Here is a 24200-nt window from a genome sequence, read left to right on the forward strand (position 1 = left end):
AATGATAATATTACGATGATCAACATCAACGCTTGAGAGCCCCATCTGCATATAAATAGGCCTAATCAGAAATGCAAATGCAATTTCCAGAACTGTGTAAAGGCTGCAGATAGCTGTGCTTTTGTGCAGATAAGGGAAGGTCAACATGTGTATTGTGACATCGATTCAACGGCCCAGATTGTTTCTTTGAAAGAGCCGGTTTGGAAAATACAAATTATCTATCAATCTGCACCCAGGCTGAGCTGGACTCCCCACCATTTGACCCTCCTAACGTCTATCAGCTCAGCTGCTGGAAAAGAACCCCCTACATGTGCAGACCCTGAGAACACACAGAGTAGGCAGTACACTTCATCTAAATCACTTCTGAGACTCCTCTGAGGGGGCTTTCCCACTGAGGGGTGAAGAATAAGGATGTATGGGTAATGAGACATCTTTCAGATAGACGTCACTGCTGATCTGAGTGGATTCACGACCATATGAATATGTATTTTGGGGAGCCCCCCCAAACTCCCCCAATGCTACATTAAGTACACTTAAAAAGAAAATGTCGGCGTTTAGACCAGTTGTTTAGTCCCAAATCACATCTGTGTTTCTCTCGTGTAAAGAAAGCACACACACACAAAAAAAGAACATTTCAGAAAAATTGTAGGGCTGTGAATTGATAATTGCCCCATGCTCTCGCCATTTCTCAGGGCAGTTATCTTGTAGAGATTAGTATCTCCTCGCGCCCCCACCCCCACTCTAATTTTTTTTCCCTCATCTTTTTGAAAGGGAAACATATTACACAATCGAGCTTTCTCAAATTCCGAGAGAACTTGCATACCAACTAGCTTCCCTCCAAAACCGGTTTCGTGGAGCACCGATGAGTCAAGAGCGCCACCTGGTGTCCTACCTTGGTATCTTAAAGAGCATTTTCACAGGATGCATTTCAAAGAGGGGAGGGTCTCCATCTCCCAGCTCAATGGCTGTGATGCCCAAGGACCAGACGTCACAACGAGCGTCATAGGACGAGTCATACTGCTGCTCGCAAGCAATGACCTATCAGACAAAAACGAGACACAACACATCAGGCCACTGTCACCCCAGATGCCTTGAAACCCTTTTTGTTGTTCCATTGACCGTGCTAATGCTGAATGGGAGCAGTGAGATGTTTGTAGGCTGTGCATAACCGATTCATCATCTGATATGTTTACTAACTTAGGTCTTTCTCCTTTCCTTTTGAACTGGGGTCTGACGATGTTGCTGAGGCTGGTCTCAAATTCACAAGATGTGCCTTTACATGTTCATTTCTTCCGTTCTCATGCGACCATCACGCGTGCTAGGATTACAGATGGTTTAGCTTCCTTTTTAAAATGTGTTAGCTCCACTCAGAAACCATGTGTTGAACCATCTCAGTGCAAAGCACATCACGAGGTAGTGTATGGGAGAGAGGCCACTCTGTCCTCAAAGTGCCTGCTTCTCGTTCCCCTTTAAAGAAAAAACTTGGTATTCGAACGGTACCTCCCAGCCTGCTGTTAAATTTAAACCCCCAAAAACAGTTGCTCTTAAACAGTGGCCTCGGGAGTGTAACCCACTGAGCAGATGGATGTTGGAAGACCATACGGTTATGAAAAGCAGAAGCCACCCCATCCTATAGTTTCCCTTTTACCAACAACGTCAGAAACCTCCCCAACATCAAACAACCTCAACAACAGTTTGTGGGTACCACTGCATTTTATGGCCTAACTGGGTAGAGAGCAGAGAAATTAGAAATGGCTGCAGGCTTGCTAGTGGGTGAAGAACAGGCATTCTTGGAGGATTCTGTTTCTATCAATGTTCTAAGTCCCACGAAAGCATACTCCTGACTGTCATGCAAGACTGGGATAGAGGAGCAAGCAGAGGGTGAAGAGGGACCCAGGACTCCCCTTGCCCTTGATTCTGCCTTCCAGAGCAGGCCGGATGCTGACTGTGACAGCTGAGCACCACATTGGTGAGTGTGGGGTGGGCAGGCTGCTCCCCTCAGGCTCTCATGTTGGCTTTGGCTTTTACTCTGGGTGAGACAACTACTTGTGGTAAGCTGACAAGAGACAGGTCAGGCTTCTATTCTAGTTGCTCCCCTGGCTGCATGCTGAGGGCAGAGCCAAGAGAGGGGGACACACAGCCAGTTACAGTGCTACTGTACCAACTAGTTATAACCAGATCCTGAATGTAATTCTGAAGGTTGAACCAACTGGAATTCAGAGTGGACTTTTAAGAAAAAAGATCTGTGGATAACACTGAAGTGTTTGACCTGAGCATGTACCGGAGAACTGGGGTTAACCCACGTGGAAAGGAGAGAGGGAAAGCAGGTTCAAGACTCAAAGCTGAAGCGTTCAAATCTCAGGGGTCAGGGAAGTATCCAATGGGAGATAGTGATTTTAACCCCTAAGGCCTCCAAGGCTCCCTACTGGACATCTGACCTAGGTAATTATAATTATAAGACGAGTACTCTGGCCTGTATGTGCCCCCTGCCCCCACCCCCCAGTTCATGTGTGAGAAATGTGATCCCTGTAATGCAACAGTGATAGGAGATGTGACCTTCGGGGAGATGTCCAGTCCAGAGGCTTGGCCCTCCTGAATGGATTCAGGTCAAGACAAGTGTATGAGACTGGCTCTCTCACCTCCCACCATACGAGGAGAGTCGGAGGCCCTCACGGAACCCCAGAGCCTTCATATTCCCAGACCTTATGGCTATGAAGGAATACTTTTTTGTTCCCTCTAGATTGCCCTGCCTCGGATATTTAGTAGAAAGTAAATCAGCAAAATAAAGAATTATGTTGTGCTAAGTGATGGTGGCTGGTGGCGCACGCCTTTAATCCCAGCACTTAGGAGGCAGAGGTAGGCGAATCTCTGAGTCTGCTGTCAGAATGGTCTTCAGAGAGAGTTCCATGTCATCCAGGGCTACACAGAGAAACCTCTCTCAGAAAAAAAAAAATGTATGTTGCTTTGGGCCCCTGGATCTTAATATTATTAAAGCAGTGAGAGAAAGGTAGTATATCTGCTCTCTTCCACACAAGGTCATGTGAAAATGTCCTGAGCCTTCTATCCTCAACCTCAGCTATGGCTCTTACTGTTGTTGCTGCTGCTTCTTCCTCTTCCTCTTCCTCTTCCTCTTCCTCTTCTCCTCCTCCTCTTCCTCCTCCTCTTCCTTCTCCTCCTCCTTCTTCCTTCTTCTTCTTCTTCTTCTTTCTCTCTCTCTCTCTCTCTCTCTCTCTCTCTCTCTCTCTCTCTCTCTCTCCCCCCCCCCCTGGTCTCTGAACTAGAGAATGTTCTCCTATGGACCTGCACCATGGGTCTGGCCGCCACCCCTCCATCAGAACAGAACGTCTTCTCACAGACTATTCTGTCATTAGTTCAATGCATTATTTTCAAAATAAAGTTCAGGTCACTCAGAATCTGGAAACAAAAGCTACTTCAGTGCCTCTAAGGACCTCAGTTTCCTCACCCCAATCACGCAACAGCCTGCAGCATTGACAAGGAGCCCCAGAGAAGGCTCCTCAACACCTCCCAGGAATGACATTTTTGAAAGTGCGGGACAAACATAATATTAGACCTATCAATCAGAAGACAGTTTGGCAGTTTACTAATGGCACTGTGATGGTGTGTGTGTGTGTGTGTGTGTGTGTGTGTGTGAGAGAGAGAGAGAGAGAGAGAGAGAGAGAGAGAGAGAGAGAGAGAGAGAGACTCTACCCTCCCCCAAGCAGGGTCTGGAACCAAGTGAAATATAAAGCGGGTCTCTAATGGTTAAATAGCAAGCTACAGCCATCATCAATGTCCCCAGACAGTGTGCACTAGTGTGTCTGATAAGGGATGCGGGCTCCAAAATCTCTGGACACTAGAGAAAGGCCACTGAGGAAGGTGACAGGAAGTGTCTTGCACTAGCAGTCTACAGTGTCCAGAAAGACACTCCAGTGTCAGCCTATCAGATGGAACAAAAGCCAACCCAAGAACACAGCCAAGCATGGAACTGGAGACGGGCTGACAACTTCTCCAGCGCTGTCATAAAATATTCAAAACTAGTTTCAGCTTGTCTTTCCAGACAGAGGCAGACTTCATAAACAGAAATACACCTCTCAGCCAATTCTTCTCCCAGAACTCAGCTCATCAGACACCAAAGAAACTCTTCTAAGGAAGTTTGTGGGAAAGTATACTGCTAAAATAATTCACAAATTGTTACTTTGTAGCCATGAGCCAGACAAGGTGCCAGGCCCTGTAGAGGAAATGGTCTTCAGAAACAACCCCGAGAGAAGGAAGGAGGCTGTTACCTTCTTTACAGCTGTTTACTCACAAGGGGAAACAGCCCTTCTTGTGGCAGAACTCTGATGGATTTTAGGAACGCTCTAAAGATGCCTCCCACATGAAGGCCAGTGCATCTTCATCTATAAATCTAACACAAAACCATGGCTGTGAAGAGGAGAATACACGCCGTGCTTCTTAGCTCAGCCTTCTCCTTATCTTCAAGTAAAGCATTCTGGGACTGTTGGGTCTTTGATTCCCTTGCTGCAGGAGAAGGAACCTCGCAGAGGACTTCCGGGTTGAATTTTTGTTAGGAAGCTCTGCTAAGCTGAGAGAGCAGCCGTGGCTGGCAGGGAAGGCGCTGCCTTGAACCAGGCAGACTAACTTCTAAGAAGTCTAACTGAGTTAGGACCCTAGAACTTGGTTTATTATTGCTATTATTAGTTATGTGCATATTTCTGGATGTGGGTTTGTATATGTGAGTGTAGTGCCCGTGAAAGCCAACAAGGGGCATCAGATGCCCTGGAACAAGAGTTATAGGCAGTTGAGAATGGCCCAAAGTGGGTGCTGGGAACTAAACCCAGGTCCTCTGCAAGAGCAGCGATCGCCCTTAACCACTGAGCCATCTTTCCAGTGACCTGCTCTTGGTTGTTTCTGCTTTGTTTTGTTCTAGTGTCAGCCTCACTATACAGCCCAGGCTGGTATTGAACTTCTAACTCAGGAGCTCTCTTGGCTTATAAAATGATAGCATTGTGAAAAGGAACCATTTCTACCCCCTCCAGCCCTAACATTCTTTAACTTCATGGTTTCTGAGTAAGTGACCTTGGGATAGTATTTGAAAAGGAGGGTCTAACATCCCTGTGCAGACTAGCTAGAATGCAATGTAGGTTTTTCTGGGGCTGGCACTTTTCTTGATGGCTGGAACCTTGAAGGGCTTTTATAACTGATATTTTGTAGAAGGGCTTAGAGTCAAGGAAAAGATACCAGTAGCTGGGCTAACACCTCCGTTAAGGAAGATGAACTTCAGCTAAAGAGCAATTGTTTGGATGCTGGTTAATGGAGCGTGTCCAGGTTCTTACCTCGAAATGCAAACTTAGGGCTCTTCTGGTGGCGCTTAAGACTGTACTCTTGGTTATTTTAGGAAGCGGGAAAATACTAAGGCCAGGATTACGAGCAGTATCTATGCACTGGCAACTTTAGTACCCAGTACCAGGATCTATCCTACGCAGAGGTGGCCTTGAGCTTTCCAGATGCCAGTTGTAAGCACTTTGTCCTCCAAAACTTTTCTTTCAAGGGAGGACTGGGAACAAGCAAGAGCCTTCACAGTGGTTTAGGTCACAGAGAGGATTAGCATTTCAGACTTCAGAGACAGCTCTCTTTAGTCTTCTTCATGGGAATCAGTGCCAGGTCCAGAGTCTTTAAGACCTTCTAGTCACCTCTTCCCACGCCCGTGGTGGATGAGTGTCCTCCCTCTGCCATCAGGAACTTCCTGGACACAGAGGCTTTCTTGACTTGATGCCACACTCATGTAGCCTTGCCGTCTCCTCGTCTTTCTTAGTGTGGGCAGTTGAGTTTGTGATCTTTTCTGTTGCCAGCTTTGGGTTGGGTTGGGGTGGGTGGGGTGAGCATTCTTGGGTCCTGGAGATATGGGCCTCTGGCTAATCGAGGAAAATGTAGAGCCAGAGGTTCCATCTTGGTTTTAGCACCCCTCAGTGGGTGACTTTGACAACATATTTAGTCTCTTCCTTCTCCTTTTCTTTCCATACAAAATGGGCTGCCCGTTTCTCAAGGGTCTCCTCCTAAGTCCCATCTAGGAAAATTGTGATGATCCCACCTTCTCTTTAGCACCCAAAGCTTATCAGTAAATAAGTCAGTCATTGCTGCTGTATAGCTTTTACTTATTTGCTCTTTGGACATCCCTTGCAGTTTGTTAAATGGCTGTAGGAAGCGTGGATTATTTTTTATAATAAAAGCAGAAAGTTCTTCATTTGACCTTTGTCCTGTGAACACAAACATTAAAACGTTTGCCTGTCTTTTCCTCTTGCAGAATATTTCCCAGGATGCTTCATCAAGGAACCACTAGGTTAAAGGTGATTATAAAGATTCCCAAAAGGGTAATCAAAAGGGAATGTACCAATTTCTATCTATCTGTATCCATTTCTACTGTGGGCTCAGGGCTGGAAGAACTCTCTCACTTCCTCTGGTCCTCCTGGCCTTGTGCAATGTCCCCATAGCTGCAGCTTCATTTCAGTCCAGACAAAACAGTGGGGCTCACTGAAGAGGCCTCCAAGAGGTAGGCCAGAGCTGCTTTTAGAAAAACCTGGGCTCTCAGAGCCCAAGGGAACAAGAGCCCTTCTTATCACAAGGTGCCACTATCTGTAGAAAACACCTGGGCCACATTGGGTGTCCAAAGGCAAAAACAACAGTGCACACAGGAGCTCCAGAGTCCAGGAATCTAGATTTCTCCAGGAAGATATTGAGGTTAAACCCTTATCAAATCATATCAAGAGCCGCTGGGCTAAAAATCTCTTTAATAATGCCTTCACGGAGACAGCCTGATCCCATGTTTTACTCTCCTAAAAACTTGCCAAAGCTGAAATACAGTACGTCTTCTTCAGATGTTCTTTCTCCACTAATATTTCTGAATGTCATTAAAGATTTAATTAGGTTTGCTCTCCGTATTCTGATTTCTCACCTTGCTAGAATCAATCACGCGGTCCAAAATTATAACCAGAGGTCGAGATTAAATTTTCATCCAGTACACAGGCAAAATGCTGTTATCTCAAGAGCTAAATTCGGCTAAATAAGAGGCAAGGCAAATAGACCTAAAGCTGTTACTCCTTGGCTGTCCTTGAGCCCCAAAGTGCAGGCAGCAGCCTGGCAAATAAGATGGACTGAGAGGCAGGGAGGTAAATAGGGCCCTTCATTTTCCTTACAAGTCCATGCAGCGCAGTTGATAAAGGTTATTGATCATAAAGCCTTTTAAAATAGAACGTCATCTCAGTAATCAGAAATTGCAGCCGTGAATATTCCAGCGCTAAGCATTTTTCATCAGTTTAACATACAAACATCTTAATGGCTACTGGCTGAGATAGTGAGTCTCCTCCCTAGAATGAAATATAACTCAAAGAGCAGATGTAGTAGAGATTTTAGGGATTTTTGTTTGTCTGGTTGGTTGGTTGGTTGGTTGGGTTTTAATCTGTGAACCAGATGAACTAGACTAGATTTCCTTGTTATTCTTTCAAAAGCTCGAGAATGGGACTGAGTCTGTATTTTATGTATTGAGAAATTGCTAGAAATAACTTAGACTGTTTATGAATTTCAGAACAGTCTATAATTTAAGTGTGATATATCCGACTAGACTTTCCCAAAACTTGCAATACTCAGCTAAAGCCTTTAAAGAAATCAACCCAGGTTCGTGTTTAAAATACACACAGCAAGCTTATATAATAACATCAACTTCCCACAGGTAAGGTGGGAGAGAGGAGGGTGGAGGGGGACTCATTTTAGCTTTGAGGTTAGCAGACAACTGACATTTGCACCTCTATCCTCCAAGGTCCTGGGAGTGTGTCTCACTTCTGCCTTGTCTGGCAAATCCCCTTCCCAGAATCATGGTTGGCACCCGTATACTCCTCCACGAAAGATGAACCAGCCTGTCAGTCTGTGCCTGCCTCCTTCGGACACTAGCAGCCTGGTCAGCCGGGAGGCCTAGCGCATTCATTCCCTACCCTCCCTGACGCAGCAGCTACCTCCACTCGGATGGACACAGAAGGACCTGGGAACTCATCAGAAGAGGAAACTGATCTACATTAGGTAGTTAGCTGACTTATCCAAAGCTACACAGTTGGTTCAAACCCAGTGTGGGTACAAAACTCGCAGTACCATCCAAGTCAGGTACATTCTGGGGATTCTTATAGTATGAAGACTTCTGAACCATCACCAATGACATTGCGTTTTCTCTGAGTGGAAGTGAAAGCAACTCTCCCTTTCCTCTCCCAGTTACAAGCCCTCCTCCAGAGAACTGCTCTACAGCCGGTAGGTACCATTATCCTGAGAGAACAGATTCAGAGCAGTTAAGCAACCTGCCCAAGGTCACACAGCAGGCAGGTGGGATTGAAGCATGTGCCCACAACAGAAAGATGGTATGGAAAAGCTTGCCTTTCTGCTCCGGGATGCATTTGGAAATAAAGAAGAAAAGCAATTCAGAGAAACGGGATGGTCCCGCCGGGGCATACCCCCGTCCAACGCAGCAGCCTCTGGTTTGGGTCCTCACCCAGGCGACTAGCATCGTAGGCAATCAATTGCAACACCCTGGGAAACATCACCCTTCCTAACAGAGTGACTGCTTGACTTTCTGAAAAAGGTATGGAAATCCCCAGGGTTAGAGGACACCCTGAGTCACTCTACGGCTGCCTGCTTTTGCAACCAGAGCTAACAAGAGGCTTTCTAACTCTGACTGGCTCCTTCTGTGGCTTTCCTCTGATAGCCCAGTGACTACTCAGAAAGGAAGCAAGGGCAGAGTGGCTTTAGCATGATTTTCCTTTTGCCTCTGGAGCACGGGCTCCCAGGACAGAGAGTCACCTAGAAGTTGGGACCCTGGATTCAGGAGAATTGTATGACTGATTCCCTCAGCACATGCCCTCTGCTCCTGAGAACATCTAGAAACATCGTTGGGGGGTGGGAGGCAGAGCCGGAGTGTACATACGCTTTGAGCCTCCCCACCTCCCCATAGAGGGGTTGGAGGAGAGCCTGGAAAGTCCCAGATGCTGACTGGAAGCTGTGGCTTTGACACTTTCTTCTTATGGAGTGGAGAGACTTTCATGTTCCCTGCACATCTGGACCCGAAGCTTGCAGATGGGGTCCTATACTTAGACCCACCATGGAGGGTGGTGACAGCTCAGCACCGCCTGCAGGGCTGCTTCCCACCTCCGCATTAACACATGACTCAATTTCTCCACCCAGCTCCAGCTGAGGAAACAAACCCAGGGGACATTATGTCTGTCCCCAGCCATCAACCTTGGAATGTCATTTCACCCACCCAAGCCACTTCTGAGAGCAAAAAGAAGGACAGAGAGATTTCTGCTCTGTTTCCCAAATAGGAAGGGAGGGAATAAACGCCAAGGAAGCCAGGAAACAGCAAAGGCAATGGAATCTCAAAGATGAGCCCACTGGGAGAGAACCACAAGTCTCGAAGCCTTTCTCTGGGGTTTCCTGGGCTCTCAAAAGTCTTAATTTCTGGTGGTAATTGTACTGGCAGATGGGGTCCTCAAGGACACCACGCTTTGCGTGTATGAGTGTGTATGTGTGTGAATGTGTGTCTGCCTCTGTGTGTGAGTGTGTTTGTGTGTGTGTGTGAGTGAGTATGAGTTTGTATGTATGTGAGTGTATGTAGTGTGTGTGTGTGTGTGTGTGTGTGTGTGTGTGTGTGTATGCATGTGTGTTCGAGTGTATATTTGCACAGTGTGTGGTGACAGGGCCTTAGTGCATGCTTGGCAGGTGCTCCACAAGGAGGTCACTCGCTCCACCACAACCCTCCCAAGATTTCAAAGAAGTTCAAGACAAAAGACAGGCCACAAACGTCACTTTCCTTTACCAAGACTTTGGTAAGGCTCTACTCCCAGTATCCAAGGATCTTAAAAGCCATGGGCGATAAAAGCAGAGAGGACCCTGAGGGCTGAGAATGATGACAATCACTCAAGTCAAATAGCTTTGACTGAAGCGGGAAATCTATATCCAAAAATTGTGCCTACAGTTCATTCCTTGGCGCAGCAGATTTGTCAACTCTTAGCTTATCTACTATGGAGGTAAAATCCTTTGGTGATGTGAGGGACATTCAAGTACAGCCTTATTACAATGAACTCCAATATCCAAAAACTGTTCTTACTTTGTGTTTGTACCACAGTAAGAGCCAAGATTTTAAGCTCTACTAAAAACAAAACAAACAAACAAAAAGACTTTTTATATTTAAGTTCATTAAAAAGCTAATAGTGATATATTATTTAAAATATCATACAGTTACTATATTTGGAGTTATTTAAAATTTATATTGAGAAAAACGCATGTATTTTCAGTATTGCTGTAGACAAACATCTACATAAGACTGTTCAATTCATTGTTTTATATCAACATTTTATAATACTCACTTTTATTGTTACAATATTTTATAAATGATAAAGATATGATAAAAAATGAAAGGTATTGCAGGTTTTGAAGAGGGGGACTCTATGGGAGGAGTTGGGGTACAAAAAGGAAGAAGAATGTGATGTAAGTCTATTTACTCAAAATACGTTTTTAAATGTTAACAAATTCAGATAAATTGAAAGTATGTATCTTTTCTCATCATAATGCAATAAAACATAAATCAAAATAAAATCTCTGCTCATGTGTGAACACAAGGGGTTTGTTATTGTTGTTTATTTGCATGCTTGTTTGTTTAAGTTTTTCAAGACATTGTTGCTCTGTGTTGCCCTGGTTGTCCTAGAACTCACTCTGTAGACCAAGCTGATCTCAAACGCAGAGATCCGCCTGCCTCTGCCTCCTGAGTGCTGGGATGAAAGGTGTGCGCCACCATGTGCGACTTGTTGCCATTTAATTTAGAAAGGGCAGAAATGTACAATTCTGAAGTCAGGAAGCTCAAACTCAAGCATCCTCAGGGCCTGGCAAGAGCCAGCCCCTCAAGGACTTCTTCCTGAATCCTCACAGGGCAACACCATTCTGAAGGCACTCCTGCGGCAGATACACCCCATGCCCCACCCTACCCCTGCCCCCAGCACTCCACTGCTAGTTCATCTTTGTAGGTGGTTTCTTTTCCCTCCTCACTCTACCTTTTTAAAAATCAATTTATTCCTCATATATTGCATCCTGATTGCAGTTTCCCTTCCCTCCTATCCTCCCAGTGCCCCCTCCCTTGACACCCACTCCTCCTCCATTTCCCTTCAGAAATGAGCAGGCCTCCTAGAGATATCAATCAAAGTGGGCATATCAAGTTGCAATAAGATTAGGCCCCTCCTCTCTTATTAAGTCTGGATGAGGCAAACCAGTAGGAGGACAAGGGTCCCAAAAGCAGGAATAAGAGCCAGCGACAACCCCCCCTCCCCTCTGTTAGGAGTCCCATAAAAACCCCACGTTACACAACTGTAACATCATTTTTTTTTCTCCTCTCCCATTTTTCTGGTCAAAAATATTTAGTAAGTTCTGGGTTGAGAATTAAGGAATTAGTGACTAGAGTGTTGCTCAAGTAGAAGGGTCTGAGTTCGGATCCCCGGCACCCAAGTAAGAGTTTGGTGTAGTGGGGAGCGTCTGTCATCACAGCTCTGGGGGCTGGCCACAGGCAGATCCTAATGTTTTCAGGAATAGCAGGAACAGTCACCCAGGCTCAGTGAAAGACCTGTTGCAAAAGGCTAAGATGGAGAGCCATAAAAGAAGATTGATGTCTGTCCTCCACACATGAGTACATACCCACACGCACACGCACACCCACAAGCACACAGACACACACTCACATGAATACACACACATACACACGTGCACACTCACACTAGTCTTATGACATCGTGGTAACACGGGAAAGCTCCCAGTTCTCTTTTTTATCCAAACTAAAAGCCATATCAATCAAAAATTTTTATTCTCTTAAAAGTACTTTGTTTCTCCAGATTCTTCTTTTGGGGTTCATTATTAATGTTTAGTGATACGTTGAAATATTACATTTTCTTCAACACTGTAGAGTGAGTGCATTATCAATACCAAACCAAAGCCTCTTACATCTGAGCCTGGTAAGTTGGAGCCACGTATTGTAAAGAACAGGCTTTCAGACACCATACTGCCCTCGTAGATACCACAGGGAGGTATCTCTGCTACTTGCTGTATGAATCTAGCAATGTACTAACAAGTAGCCACTAGCCAAGGACACTGGCCACACCCATATTGCCTCTGCTAAAGGACTAATGTCACCTCTGGGTTAGCCCCTGAAACCAGTGTATGTATGTAACCAGCCCCAACTCGACTGTAGCCCTGGCCCGGCTGTAGCCCTGGTCCGGCTGTAGCACTGGTCTGGCTGTAGCCCTGGCCCGGCTGCAGATTTCTTTGCTTAATCCCTGGAACCCAAAGAATGAGAGAACTGACTTCAAAGCTGTCCTCTGATAGCCACGTGTGCACTGTGACATATGCACCCTCACACACAGCAACAACAACAACACCACCACCACCAACAACAACAACAGCAACAACAATGATGGTGATATGAAAATATTTTAAAGTGCCCCCAAGCTGACGTCTCTTTGGATAACTGTTGCATTCATAAGTTACACTATAGTACCATGACTTGATGGATGAATTCTTTTAGAAAGTTGGTGTCTCTATTGCTCATTTTAGGTTGACATCAAGACGGGTACTTCTTAATGAAAACATTAACCAAAGATACACATTTTATTGAGAGCAGCGGTGCTCACAATTAAACAATTTCTTTTTCTTTTTGAGGACTTATTTATTTTTATATGCATTGGTGTTTTGCCTGCCTACATGTATGTCTGTATGGGAATGTCACAGGAGTTACGGACAGTTGTGAGCTGCCGTGTGGGTGCTGGGGATTGCACCCTGGTCCTCCGGAGGAGCAGCCAGTGCTTTTATTACAACCCATCTCTCCAGCCCCAACAATTCCTGTAGAGTTAAGGAGGAGGACTTTAGGGACTGGGGTGGCTCCGATAATAAAGGCCTTGCTGTGGAAGCATGAGAACCTGAGTTCAAATCTCAGCACCCGGCACATAAAGCTAGCAAGGTAGCATTTGTCTGTAACCTTAAAACTAGGAGAGCAGAAATAGGTACGTCCTTGGATCCCACCAGCCAGCCAGTCAATCCAAATTGATGTACACAACTTCAAGCTCTGACTTCCACATGTACGCAAATACATATGCACACACACAGGCACACACATGAATACATACAAATATATGTGATGATGTTGAAGAGTTTGGAACTAAATGTCTCAGCTCCAATCCTAACTGTCCAAGGACAAAGAATGGTTACTGGCTGTGACGTATTTATCTCACCAGCAAGAAACATTAGGGTAGAAACAGCCACGCCATTCTTGGTGGGTCCCCAGCATCCTAAATCAAATAATACTCATCAAAAGCACTCAGTCCTCATATGCAGCATGAAGCACTTGTTTGGGAACCAAACTCACAAGCAGGAGCTTAGGGAAAATAAATGGTAATAATGGCAAAAAAAATCTTTCAGAACTGTAATGTTTTGTGACTTTTTCAACCCTTCAACAAAAAATATCTCATTTCTCATTTCTCATTTCTATTCCTGGCGAGGCCAAAGGAAATGGCATTGCCGTATCATTTAGCTAGGAATGGCATAATTAATGAAGTCAAGAGTGGTTGCAAAAAGCTTGCGCTATTTCTGCATTGGTGTAAGATGGTTGTTATGGCAACCGTTCCTGTCAAGGACCCTGGGCAGGGCAGAGAGCACCGTCACAGCGCATCTGTTTCTCCACTCTGCTGATTAGCTCTTGTTTGCAACAACAAGCAGATGGAAGTAAAAAGGGGGGAATTTTTTTTTTCAGAAAAGAAGCAAATGTTTATTTTATCCACGAGTCTGTTTTCTAATACAGAAACTGGGTGTTAGCTGCCTGGGGAGGATGCTGAGGACACCAGGTTCTGGCTACACGGGATGCTTCTCAGTGGCTAGAACTGCAACATGAAGTCAGGCTATGCATTGCAGGTAGCATCTTTTAAATGGTGCCTCTCAAACTCCCATTTCAGAGCATCCTTCTGCCACACTTTTGTGTCTTGTTGGATGAGCAGGATATACCAAGAGCGCATCTCCCACACGCAGCATCCCCTATGAACACCCTTGAAACCAAGCAAGCATGAGAATTATTTCCATGCCTTGATCATCTATAAAATGGGGTTTGCACTCTCATACTGCCTGGGAAACCAAATGACTTCAGCACTTAGTAGATAAGCAGACTGGGACACAGCATCTCCAAGCTTAACTTTGCTTAGTAGTGAGATGGGAAATAATCTCCACCATTGAGAATGAACAAAAGTGCATAATAAAAAGGCACCTATCAGATTCAGGGTGTGGGAGCCAGTCACAGCGAGTGAAGGCCTCCTTCCTGCTGGACACATGCTTAGCAAGCTCCATATCCCAGAAATTCAACACTTAGCTGGTGTGTGGCAGCGGCCATAGAAGGAAGATCTGCCTGTGCTGGCCTGAAGCTCCCTCCCTCCTCACCAAGGCTTTGCCCCTGTAGTTGGTTAAGATACTGGGGATGTCCCAGGCAGAGGCATGGTGTCTCCATAGCTGAGGAAAACTCAAGAGCTCTGGGTAGCAGGCACATAGCCCTCAGAACGGAGATATGTTAATATTTAATAGCTGCACACACCAGCTAAGTATATGGTGTCACTTCAGCACAGTCTACAGATAAAAACTCAATAAAAACTGATGTCATTTCTAAACACACACATACATATGCACACACACATGCACAATGCATACTTGAACACTTTCGCATACACACACATATGATATCTGTGGTCTTCTGATTTTTGCCTATATGTGAGACTTTTTTTTAGTATTAAACATGAGCAACTATCTATTGTCTCTTTCCACTGCCTCCTTTTAATTCTGTTCAGCTTTTCCCAAGATGTGATGGCTACTCTGGTAGATTGTCAGCTACCCTCACCCCTTACTAACACAAAGTAGGCTCTGCCTCTTTCTCCTACCCACAGGAAATTGTCAAGTGTTTGTTGGATATAAATATGTGCTAAATGATACTAATATAGATACTAGCATGAATTATACTGAAGTCTTTTAGTTCACTGAATCACAAAAAGATAGATTCCAGTCATATACCTGCTCATATACCCATCCCATGTCCCTGGGCACTTGGCCAGACCAAGTATTGGGTTCTTCATAACACTCACAGTCGTACTAACAAGCATCTCCCAGATGAGCCTGTGTGTTTATAAAATAACATATACAAACACTCTATACAAATGTAAGGTGCTGCCATTCATATTATTGATAGAGAAACCAACCATCAAGAGGCAGTATAGGAGAAAAGAAACAATGAGAAGTTGTCTGTGTTCAACACACACAAAGGTACCTTAGCTAAAATCACAGACCAGACACGAGACAGGCACTCGTGTGGTGTGTGAGTGTGAGTGTGTGTGTGTGTTCACATGTGTGTGTGTCTGTGTGCATGTGTGTGTATGTGTCTATTCATGTGTGTCTGCACCCATGCATGTGAGTGCACATGTGTGTGTGCAGTCACTCTGAACCAGCAGCTGTGACATACAAGGCTTGAAGGGGAGGGGACCCAAGCAGTTACCTGAGAGCCTTAGAACCATGGACACTGTGTTATAAATGAAGGCACTGAGTATTTGGGGAGTTGTTATGGAATAGATTGTGTACTTCAGGAATCAAGAATGTGAACCTATCTAGAAGCAGGGCTGCTCTAGATACAACAGGTTAAGATGCTAGAATAGGGTGGGCCCTGATCCATGAGGCCAGTGTCCACATAAGAAGTCGGTCACATGAAGCAAAGACGTTCTGGGAGAATGTTATGGTGCCACAAAAGTAGGGTACTACCGTGCCACTGCAAGCCAAGAAACACCAGGGACTGTCAGCTCATCCATTAGAGCCTCTCCTGGGGGCTTCAGAGAGAACCTTCAGAGAGGTCTTCTACATCGTCCTTCCCAATTCCCAAACCCCAGACTAAGAGAGGACCCATCTCTGCAGTGCCGAGTTAAGTTAAGCTCCATGCCACTAGCAAACTTTCACAGATGTGCACATCTGACTCCAGCATTGGTGCAATGGAGTCAAGGAAGGCTTCTATGGAATCTTACCACACACGGTGCTTTCTCCAGGGGCTGTTGAAGTGCTGGAGTGACTCCTGCCTCTCAGCTCATCACAGGCACTGTGCCTATACATCCACCACCAAGGAAGTCCCTGGACAATAAAGTCATATAGCTCACAGCAATCACAGCCAGGGAGAGTTTGAAAACTGGAGTTTCAGGGCTGCGAGTGGAGCCCAGTGGTAGAGCATTTGCCTGTCATGCACAAAGTCCCAACCTCAATCTCCAGAATAAGAGGAAAAAAAAAAAAAAAGATCTTGGACTTTGGTGACTCTATTGAGCAGCAGAATCATGAACTCTGGAATCTCTCTAACCCCTGGTCTTATCATATGAAAATAGTTTTCTATTGTCTAGATTATTTTTCTCATGGCAATCTAAAACATATTTTCTATGTAGGGACTCTCTTCCTCTTCTTCCTCCTCCATCTCCTCCTCCTCTTCTCTTCCTCCATTTCCTCCTCCTTTTTTCCTCCTCCTCCATCTCCTCCAATTCCTCTTCTTCCTTCTCTTCCTCCTCCTCTTCCTCCTCCTCCATCTCTTCCTCCTCCTTCATCTCTTCCTCCATCTCCTCCTCTTCCTCCTCCTCCACCTCCTCCTCTTTCTTCTTCTCCTCCTCCATCTCCTCCTCCTCCTCTTTCTTCTCCTCCTCTTCCTCCTCTTCTTCCTCCTCCTCCTCCTCTTCTGCTTCTTCTTCACCTTGTGAAATTATCTTCCCGGTGGTCACAGACTCCTACTTATATATTTACTTCATGAGAATCTGTGCTGACCTTGCCGATCAGATTGTCCCTCTCACTACCCAGCAATGTGCTCCCCAGCAGATGCCTCAGTATTCACACCGTTAGAATCCTGCCTCACACACATTGCTCAGTTGGCAGTGCTTTTCCAGTATTTTTCTTTGTCAGCAGTGCCTACACCAGGCACTGAGGGGAAAAGGCTAGCGATGTTGATTATAGCTTCTCACAGCCCAAGTGAATCGTGAGTCTTGACATCTTGTCAACATTTGATTTTGGTATGGTCACATTCTGTTAACTACCTGGTTCGTAGGATAGCCCACTTGAATTAAATATCACACTTACATTGGTGTCATCAAAATAGAAGGAAATAATGGTTTAATTTCTCAGAAATAAAATAAGATCAAGGGTATTTTTGTGGTCTTTTAAAAATAAAGTATAGGCCATCTGCAAGTTTGATTCCACTAGCCTTGTTAGGGCAGGCACTGTTGCTGTATTTAATCTAACTCCACTTATTCACACAAACTGAAGGGAAAGCATAGACAATCAATATTGCATTTAGGCTTCACATGAAGACAATGCTAATGTGAACCATTACTGATTGTACTTTTCAAAGACTGCATAAATGCTTGCCTCACTGAACTCACAAATAGGACGTTGTTCCTGTGGGTGTATATGCAGGGTCACAGAGTTGAGTGAAGCTTGGCTGGGGAAAGCGATACTCTATTTCAGTAATAAGGTATGAGGATGACGGGGGAGAAGTACAGAGGGTCAGAAAACCAAATAGAGGTGTGTAGCAGTGGAGGACAGGGAACTGGGGGTAGCTACTAGGAAGTCCCAGATGCTAGGAAAGCAAGAGGCTCCCAGGACCCAACGGGGATGACATTAGCTGAAATGCCCAACAAAGGAGAGAGCGAACCTGTAGAGACCATATCCAGAGGTTAGGCACAGCACCCGGTTGAGAAATGGGGCCACCTACTCATCTCAAAAATATTAACCCAGAATTGCTCATGTCTAAAAGAAATACAGGGACAAAGAGAAGCAGTTTGCTGGGATTAGAACAGGAGTACCTCCTTCCACATTATGCCACTCAACGAGCTTCGCATCTTTGGTTAGCGTCCCTTTCAGGACACATCACTTGAAATCTAAGAAGGTATTTGCCAATCCAATAGCTTTGGCGCCTTCCTTGAGGTGCAGTCCATTCATCTGATCCCTTGGCTTCCTCACCAAATGTTCATTCATCCAGCAAAATATGCATTGAGCACCTACTCTGGGCCAGCACTGAATGGAGAGTTTCAGGGTTCAAGTCCCTACTAAAGTTTCAAGTCCTGGGAGTCCAGACCCTCCCACACTGTGCAGAGATGACTTGTGGGCTAAGCGCAGGCTGGGTGTGAAGGCTGCAGTGGCAGGCTCCTACCCAGACATAAGAAGTAGGAGCCTCCATGTGGCCCAGGAATGTGGGAGGGAAATCTGTTGCCCACTACTGTTAGTGAAGGGGAAATTGAAAATAAACTTGGACAGGTATAAAACGTGATAGGAGGACTCTGCTCTCCCTTCAAAGGAACTATGAGCATCTACCCCTGTGGGGTTCACCAGGTCCTTATGAATGTGTATTTCTTCATTTTAATGTCAGTGGTTGCACTGTCACAAATGCAAACATCCCAGATCACCTGGGTAACTACCTGCCGTATAGTTTTAGTACCCACACTCATTTGTTATGAGACTGTGCCCAGCTCACAGAAAGCAAAGGTTAGAAGCCAGAGGAGGTACTGTTCTCAAAGAGAGATCATGTGGACTGAAACGCAACCACATGGCAGTGGGTAGGGATCAGGTCAACATGTGGCATATGGTATGCCAGACTCAAAGAACCCACACTTGTGTGCTGAGACACAATCGAGTGCTAAGGCATAAAACAATAGCCTGTCTCATCAAACTGCTGATTTGCAGGTTACTGGCTTTGTAGTTTTTAAATATTTTTTAAACGGGTCTATAAATATGTGATAAGTTTAGATCTAGTACCATACTTTTAAACCTATTTAAGAAACGTTTACAATAAGTAAATAATATAAATAATGTAATCTGCCAGCTTTTGCTTTTTCTTTAAAGTGGGTCTATTACCCAAATAAAAAAATGCAAGGCCATATACGGTGGGGAACATTGAAGTAGATTGAGTAGCAACTGGTCTGAGCAGAGACTGGTATGGGCTACCTACTGTCTTAGCTTCTGTATGATGGGCCATCATACAGAAGACTGACCATGCATACAGAGTGGAGATGGAAAGCCCTCTAGGAAGGCAAATGCCTGTGTCCTCTGATACAAAGAATCCATTTGCTTTCTCCCAGAGAGCTGCTTTCAGGTGAAGGTCGGGTGTTGGGAAGTGCTGACCAAACAAGCCAGCTGCACGAGTGACTCACACACAGCTTACCAGGCTGGAAAGCTCCCCGACTTCTGTACACCTCATCTCTGTATTGAGGCCAGAACTAAATTAGGACCAAATTCTTTTCTATTGCAGCAAGCTAACAGTGTACCCAGGAGAAGTTGCTATGAACATGGTTGGAACAGCTAGAGAAACTGCATGCAGCTCTGTAGGCTGCTTAGAGCTGAAATGAGGCTCACAACCAAGCCATAGGTTGTGGGCTTGTTTATCTAGGAAAAGTAGTTTGCCAAGTCAGGCCCCTGGAAGAAAGCTGCCTCTCCCAGAGGGTCACCATTTCCTAAGGGCGTGAAGGCACCCTGTGAGCTGGCTGTGACTTAGTCCTGATTCTCTGAGGTTAAGTCTTATCAGTATCTCTCACCAATGAGGACTTTAGAGTTCTATAAGGATAAAGACTTCTAGCCTGAAAACTGTAGAGAGCATGCCTTGCCCATAAAAAGGAACAACATCCAGACACTGAACAAGGGCTAAGAACTAGATATTTCCTGCTTACCTCAGGAGCCATCCAGAATGGGGTCCCAACTGATGTGTTTCTCCGCAGCCGTGTGCTGGTAAGTTGAGCAGAGACACCTACGGGAAAAGGGTATCAGGATTTACCAGTGAGCACGAGATGCTAGATAGAGGTTGGCAATGTTTTCTGTAAAAGTCCCAGTAGTGACTATTTTAGGTGTCATGGTTCCTGTCACAATTACTCACTGCTACCATAGTGCTAAAGCAGCTACAGAAAATGCATCAATGAGTGAGTGTGCCCATATCTAAATAAAACTTCATTTATAGATGCTGAAATCTAAATCAAGTATAATTTTCACATATCATAATATAGTCTTTTGAGGTTTTAGCAGTCATTAAAAAATATAAAAATTAGACAAAGCATGGTGGCACGTGTCTGTAATCTCGGCATGTGGGATCACGCTAAAGCAGGAGAATCAAGATTTAAAGTCCAGCCTGGGCTACATAGTGAGTTTGAGACCAGTCTGAGCTATAACAAGATCTGGGCTACAATGATTATATATGTACATATATATAATTCTTAGGTCATGGACTACATAAAAATAGAAGGTGGGTCATATCTTTCCCATGAACAATACTTTTCTAACCTCTGAATGGAGTTTTGATCATTCTATCAAAATCATTAGAATTTCTGTTTCCTGATGAGTATTCTTGTCCGTGTAAATGGAAATTTGGAATGTAAAGAAAAACATCAACAACTATGATCAGACCAAAATATCTTCCTATTATGTTTCTCAATTATATCAGACGATTTCTTTAATAAGTGCTTCATTTTATGGAGGAGGAAGATTGGTAAGAATTATCTCTAATAGAGCATCAGTGTAGTCACAAAAAGATTTCCATCCCTTATCGAGCCTACAAGACTAGCAACTTGGCAAGAAAGCATTGCTTCTGAAATGGAAAAAGAAATTGACAGCGCTATTATCTAAAGCTCACTGTTGAGGACCTGAATTTCAATATTAGTCCAATGTCCTCCAATGACCTCTCTTCTTTGTACCATCAAATAAAGTAGAGGTAAATGTAGGCTGGATGGAAGGTTCAGAGGCTCTCTCGCCTTCCAGCTCAGCAAGGCCCTTTCACTGACGGTGTATCTGCCCTGTCTTTGAGCTGCAGTTTCTCAGTCTTCAAGCTCAGGACAATGGCAACCATCATGCCTAACGTATAGGTTCTTCTGAGACCAAATCCGAGGATAATCATGTCATGTACTTTATAAATGTAATGTATTATTATTTTTTTGTACTAAGCGATAGTCTAGCACAGTCCCTATTGAAAATGAGGAATTTCAGCACTACTGCAACTGAAGACAAGAACTCAGGTCTTAATACCATATGCTGCTTAGCAATGGACACACCCTAGAGACCATAGGGCCTGCATGACTTGCAGAGAACCACAGGCTGGTTCCTGGGTTGGCCATTTGCATTCTTTTTTGTAGAGCAGCAGAAAGGGCTGCTTCCCCCCATACACACACACACACACACACACACACACACTTGATATATGGACCTCAGCCTTCCGAACAGCTACATGTCACAGTGCCACAGATAATCCCCATTTCACCAAGTCCCCCATAACAATACAGTAAACAAACAGTCACCCTTTCTGGTTTTAGTTTCTGGAAGCTTCTCTTACAGAAACTGGATGTGCAGGAACTTTCCACTGGGAAGATTAAGGACACTTTCTCTCTCAAAGCTTGCTAAGTTGACACCTGGATAAGACGACTTGAAGCCCTATCCTTGCTCGCCCTTCCAGGCTATATGGTCAATACCCTCAAGGCCATGTGGAAAGTACACTGCTACTATAACACATTGCTACAGTTCTGTCACTCCTCCTATTGACAGAGGAGCACAGCCTTGGACAACTGGCTCCCTCTACCCTTTTTCTTGACTAGCCTCTTAAAACACAGACCAACACACCTAAAGCAACCTCATTTTTAAAACTGATTTGTAGTCTATGTGCAGCAGTGTTTCGTCTATCTGTGCACCACGTGCATGCAGGAGACCAAGTAGGCCAGAGGAAAGAGTCCTGTTCTCAGGATCTGGGGGTACAGACAGCTGTGAGCCTCCAAACAGGTTCTAGGAGCAACAGAAACTGAGCCATCCGTCCACTCCCACTTTCATTCATTCTTCAATAACTTCTTTTTCTCAAATCGTTTGCTGATACATTCATATACCAAATTCATATTTCTTGTAAATAAAAAAATGAATATTAAGAACCACCATCTTAATTTCCTCTGGTGATGTGAGGAACAGTTAGGAGTACTCTAAATGGTTTCTCATTATTTGTAACAATAACCCAGAGGTACTAACTAATCTTAAACTTATTTAGAGGAGTGCATCACTCTGTATGCCAAAAAAGGGAGCTCAACGGCTTGTGGGTTTAGGACTGTCAAAGCAGAGGTTGGGAGAGGAGTCCACATTCTCCCGCCTCAGGTAGAACTGTCTGCATTTCCTATTAATGTTTTCGGGTCAACCAGCCTCACGTGTTGAAGCAATAGTCAGAATTTCACATGCCCCAGGCCCAAAAGACCAGTTTACCTTCTGTGCACTGCAAATAACTATGCCCAAGGCTAGAGAAAGTCATTTAAAAGACCAAACTGCTTTCTCTTTTCATATGCAAAAGAGAGATGAAAAATGTAAATTATAGACAATTGCCCTGAGGTGGGAGAGTCTCACAGAAAGCAAAAAAAACAAACAGAACCAGAATTCCATTTTCTGTCAATTTTTCCTTTCGCAATACTTTTATTTTCTATTTTTAATAAAATTGCTTTGAAAGCTGAAAATAATTAGCAAAGGGCATCTGGAAAGCCTCCTCCCTCCTCTTGGGCCCATTTGCCTGGAAAGTCCCTTAGCTTGTGGCACAGCAGAGAGCCCCAGTCTTCAGAGATTGCAATAAATTGTCCCCTTCGGCTAAAACTGCACACATCAAGAAAACAAATGACAGACTCATTACCAAAGTCAACGAGCTTAACTCCCCCTTCTGTCGTCAGAAGAATGTTATTCCCCTTCACATCTCGGTGGATGATTCGGTGGCAGTGCAAATGCTGAAGGCCCTGTACGGTGTCCCAGCACCATGGCAGGACAGAGAGAGAAAGAGAGAAAGCAGAGCTGTCAGCAAATGGACCCAGCAGCCCTGATCAAAGCACACATTAGGTTATTCCATCCCGAAGTTTACTCTCCATAGTTCACGTGCAATAAGCCAGGCAGTGCACAATAGACATTCTTACCAAGAGGGCTCCATACAGAATGTAGGAGATCACAGCTTCGTCCAGCCTCTTGCCGCACCTCAGAAGGCCCTTGACAAGCTCAGTGACAGAGCCCCCATTACACAGCTGGAGAGGTAGCGCAGGACAAAGAGGGAGCCAGAAAACCCAAACAAAAAGAAAAGACAAATGCATTTAGAAGAAAAAAAAATCTATTGATTACTGACAATGGGCTAAATTTTCAGATTACAAAAACTCCAGACTGAAATAGTTTGCAAATTTCTATTAGCCAACCAAATCAGGTTCTTTGTATATGTCTGTTCTTTGTTCAAAGTAATGATTTATGAGTAGTGATTTATGCTGATACCAGAAGCTGACTTTTTAATTGTCAAGTCAAATATAAAAGCACAAGTTATTACTTAGAAATGTGAAAGAGAAAAAAAAAGAATGTATCTGTAACCATGGTAACTTACTCAATACCTTTCACTTTATGTGACTATTGTCTTTAAAAACAACAACAGGAGTTCCGGGACCGGTCTGTGCACTGAGCCTTGAGATGCATCCGCCTCATCTAAATCAAGTGCAGAAGACCCCTGCTCTGGGTGGAGGCGGGTAACCTCCATACTCGCTCCCGGGCTGGAGGAGATCCGGTGCCCCTCTGCGGATAGGGGCAGTCCTAGACTGTCTCACGGAACAAGAGCTGCAGCCTCTGCCACCGTGCCAATTCTTCCAGAAGAAGCTTAGCTTGCTCTCGAAATAGCTCTTGAAGGTGTTTACTGGATTGTGCAGTTATCGCCCATTCGTGGAACAGTTGACAAGGTAGCCTTCATGGCTGTGCCACATCATTCACAGGAGACTTCCTATCTGCTGCCTCCAGATCCAGAGGATTGGGAGAAACAAGGCATCCCGGACTTTGTCTATGGCCAGGAGGATCTCGTCGGCAAGGAAATTCAGTGGCCCAGGGATTCACCTAGTGCCGTGGACACAGTACCACTATCCCGTTTCGACTCTGCTCTCCGCTCTGCATGGAGGCAGCGGCTAGAACTGGGCCTGTTTCGATACCGCCTAGAAGATCTGCAGACCCAAATCCTCCCCGGTTCCGTGGGGTTTGTAGCTCAGCTGAATATAGAGCGAGGGATACAGAGGAGGCGCCCCCAGAATATCAGAAGTGTGAGGCAGGAGTTTGACCCAGAACAGTTTAACTTCAATAAA

At 44.8% G+C, this 24200-nt stretch overlaps 2 protein-coding genes across 2 annotated transcripts in view; one reads left to right on the forward strand and one right to left on the reverse strand.

The window, feature by feature from the left end:
- Myo3b (myosin IIIB) overlaps positions 1–24200 on the reverse strand; it is a 336609-nt gene that overhangs the window by 301601 nt on the left and 10808 nt on the right. The window contains exons 3-6 of the mRNA XM_021150395.2: positions 23013–23117; positions 22739–22838; positions 19773–19849; positions 893–1038 (exon numbers count right to left, since the gene is read on the reverse strand). Of these exons, the coding sequence (XP_021006054.1) occupies positions 893–1038; positions 19773–19849; positions 22739–22838; positions 23013–23117 (428 nt within the window). The remainder of the gene's footprint in view (positions 1–892; positions 1039–19772; positions 19850–22738; positions 22839–23012; positions 23118–24200) is intronic.
- Positions 23521–24200, forward strand: part of LOC110284623 (GDP-D-glucose phosphorylase 1) — a 1869-nt gene continuing 1189 nt past the window's right edge. Inside the window, exon 1 of the mRNA XM_021150409.3 lies at positions 23521–24200. This exon is cut by the window's right edge and continues 1189 nt beyond it. Coding sequence (XP_021006068.1) covers positions 23817–24200 — 384 coding nt within the window. The 5' untranslated portion in view covers positions 23521–23816.

This window comes from Mus caroli, unplaced genomic scaffold (genome assembly GCF_978045245.1).
Source record: "Mus caroli unplaced genomic scaffold, Mus_caroli_1 scaffold_2, whole genome shotgun sequence".
Classification (NCBI taxonomy): domain Eukaryota; kingdom Metazoa; phylum Chordata; class Mammalia; order Rodentia; family Muridae; genus Mus; species Mus caroli.